The following is a 3,467-nucleotide window of genomic DNA, read 5'->3' as shown; positions in this document are numbered from 1 at the left end:
AAAAGAAAAGAAAAGAAAGACCCACCGTTACACCACAGGCGCCGGTACGACAGGTTTCAACATAATATCGTGCAAACCTAATTTCTCGTCATGACATTTCTTCTGATATGAACGCTTGTTAAACTTATGACAATAGATCTACATTTTTCATTTAACCCCGTGAACCCGGAGAAGTCTCAACCCGCGGTTTGTTTTGCTAAAAGCATAAAGCCAAGAGAAAGGTATCTCAGAATTCCTCTCCGTTGGCTAACAAAATAAGCGCCCAAACTTGTGGACGTCTCTGAACAAATAAATCTGGGTAGAGGGGCATGATATATTATTATAATTTAAAATCATAGACTTAATCTGGGGGTCGGAAAGTCAAGTTTTTCACTCCGATGGTCCCAACCTATGTATATAAAAGGACGCCATCTGGCTAGTTCATTTTGTTAAAGGAAGCAAGCTCAAAAAGGGTAAGTCTTCTTCTTCTTCTCCTTCTTCTTCTTGGAAAGGGGTATCGAGGTTGGTGGATGGATGTTCACAAACGATTTAGTGGTCATGCTCAAAATTGGCCATTGTGGCAAGTTCTGTACATTATAAGAACTAAAGTGATTAGAAGTAGCTATAGTAATCCGATGATAGCCGAAGTGACTTCATAGACGACTGAGGGTTTGATTATTGCTAACATTATAAGAACCCACAGTTATAAGAAGAGATCGAACTCTGACAGGAAAACATACAATATTTTCCACAGACACAGCTTGACTTTGTGTGGTTGATTCTTTATTCTTTTGTCGTTTAACTTAAACTCTTGATTGCATGTTTTTTGCATTTATTTTCTATAGATTCCTTGTCAAAACTACTTGAAGATCTTTGTGACCCAAGTAACCTGCTCTACAAAAAGAATGGATGCCATCTGGGTGTCCGGGAACCTGATCCTGGCAGCAGCGCTGTCATTGTCCTCAAATGCTTGTGTTCTGAATGTAACAACGTCAGAGGTTAATGTGGGAAAAACAGCCAATGTATCACTGAAATGTTTCACCCCCGATCACCAACACGACATTTCTGAACTCATCATGCTGAGAATATTAAAATGGGATCATAACAAATGGAGCAGTGTAGCAAAACTACAGCGAGGCGACGATATAGAAGTGAAAAACAAAACGGAAGATGCATTAGCAGACGGCAGAATCAGCACTGTAGCTGACAGTTTTCTGTGGCTAACCTGGCCTGTGGCAACTTATAACACAATCGGCCAATACCTCTGCGACGCCGTTAGCTCCACATTGCAAGAGAGCGTCACGCATCAGAAAAGTCTTCCGGTTATTATCACCTCTAATAGTAGTAATAGGGTCTTTGCTACACAAGTCCTTGGCGAAACATTGCAGGAGTACAATAATAGAAGGTTTCTTCTCAAAGAACAAGACGAAGAGGAAAACATGGCGGGAACAGTGGAGGCTCACGAGGAGGTGGGATTCGACAGCAAATTGAGGAACCAGGTACAGGTGAGAATCTTTCTCCAAGTTTATTCATCACTATTGACGAATTAACATTTAACCAAAGAGCTGCTTATCTACAATTAGGGGCAAAATTTACGGCTGTCTGAAGCATCGAAAAGATGCAAGTAGGGGTTTTCATTATAATGAATTAGTGAAGTTGAGCTGTCATAATTTTAGGGAGGTAATTACAAAATAGATAAGCAGGAGAAATTAACCACGTGACCTGAATATATTCCAAACTATACCCGTACTCACTGTGCTCGTACCATTACTGACGGCTGAAGAAGATATATTCTCTCCCTATACCGTCAAGTACATAAGGCGGAGAGCAGTCGACGCTACGCTTGTCTGCCTCTGGTCACGTCCTCTAACTTCGGCAAATCCAGGCCTTGTGTGATTGCCTTCTCCCATATTGTGCCTCTATAGCTTCCAGTTTGTCTTCGTCGTTTTCTTTTTCCAATAGGTTTCCAATACCATGTCTGATAGGGCAATCTTGTCTTCAGCATTCTTAGAACATGTACTAGATATCTCCATCTTCTCATTTTTATGGTTGTTTTGATATCTTCAATTGCAGCTCTTTCCAACACTTCATTTCATTATTTGTAATAAATTCATTCCATTTTATTAGTAAAATTCTTCGTAAATATTTTGTTTGAAAGCTTTTTAATTTTTGTTGAATTGTTTTTGTTTATTTTCCATATCTCTGAACCATACCATATGTCAATACAGTCAAAAAGTTGCAATAATATATTTTAAATTTCGTCTTCAATGAAATGATCTAGACTTCCATATAGTTTTTAATTTCACAAAAGCGATCTATGCATTTTAAAGTATTAATTTGGTGGACGTCGTCCAGGCAATCTACAGTTTTGGATATAATGCTGCTAAGGTACTTGAAATTACTGAATTCTGTAAGGGATTCTCCATAAAGAGTGATGGGCCTAATTTCTGATGATAGTAAAAGTAAAAGGGTAGTTAGTGTAAGTAAACAATATTTCACTGCCAACACATAAGTATTCTCCCAACAGTGAAAAGCCGTAATGATGAGTTGGCGTGTGACAAAAAGAAATGCTGCTTGTTAATGCCGTTGTGACATAATTAGTTATTGTCTTTAGCTTTGTTTGAATGAGACTGTTTCAAGGCAGAAAGATCTAGAGTTATGATTTTAGGTTCTTTATAATGGGCTCGCAACTGAAAAGTCGTTGTCCAAACCCCGTCAGGGGCCCGACATTGTGTCCTTGGGAAAGACACTTTATTACACGAATTTTCCTCACTTTACCACGGTGGGAAAGAATACCGAGCTTTAGACAGTGAAAAGTCTTATCGGTTTTGTTAGAGTCTGAGCACTTAAACGGCTGCTCGCTCTGTTTGCTTCCCGAGAATACTTCTAAGTGTTCAAGGAGCTGCTGGGGTAACAACATAGACCTATAAAGCTGTGGAGCGGGGATATGGTCGCTTTTAAGCACGATTTGGAGGGGGGGGGGGGCTATCCCGAATAATGCTGTTTTGAGGAAATCGAAGGTAAAATTTGGCCCCTCGTTCAGTTTCGTTTAAAGGCAAGGAGAGCTTTATCTATTTATATAAGCAAAAAATATACATACCAAAGAAACCAAACTTCTCCTATAGGTAGAGTAATGCCCACTTTTGGGGTAGGTCAAGATTTCTGGAAACCCCCGAAATCTGTGTCAACCCGCTAGTCCTTAAAAGCCACCATATGTGCGTTGCACAATGCAATTCATTATTTTTTTTAAAATCCGTACAACCCTTTAAAAAGTGGTCACTTCACAGACCCTGAGCCACATGGCGATGGAGAGCAACGCAGAATATTATGATCCTGGTCAACTGAACTCACCAGAACGTCAGATCTTGGAAAAAATACAGGCGACTGCACAGCGTCTTGAAACGTATTCTGAGAGCGATTTGAACGGCCTGGATGATGTGAGTGTCTCGCACAATTTTGTTGTTGTAAGATAATAATAATAATAATAA

The 3,467-nt window shown here is 39.6% G+C and overlaps 1 protein-coding gene across 1 annotated transcript in view; it reads left to right on the top strand.

Moving 5' to 3' along the window:
• Positions 1 to 463: 463 nt before the first annotated feature.
• The window catches only part of LOC101853576 (angiopoietin-4), a gene marked incomplete in the record, with an annotated part of 12,770 nt that continues 9,766 nt past the window's right edge, over positions 464 to 3,467 (top strand). The window contains 2 exon segments of the mRNA XM_013086768.2: positions 464 to 1,484; positions 3,267 to 3,416. Of these exon segments, the coding sequence (XP_012942222.1) occupies positions 885 to 1,484; positions 3,267 to 3,416 (750 nt within the window).

The sequence above is a fragment of the Aplysia californica genome, unplaced genomic scaffold (genome assembly GCF_000002075.1).
Source record: "Aplysia californica isolate F4 #8 unplaced genomic scaffold, AplCal3.0 scaffold00502, whole genome shotgun sequence".
NCBI classification, from domain to species: domain Eukaryota; kingdom Metazoa; phylum Mollusca; class Gastropoda; order Aplysiida; family Aplysiidae; genus Aplysia; species Aplysia californica.
Note: the sequence above shows the minus strand (reverse complement) of the source record. Positions and strands in the feature narration are given on the sequence as shown.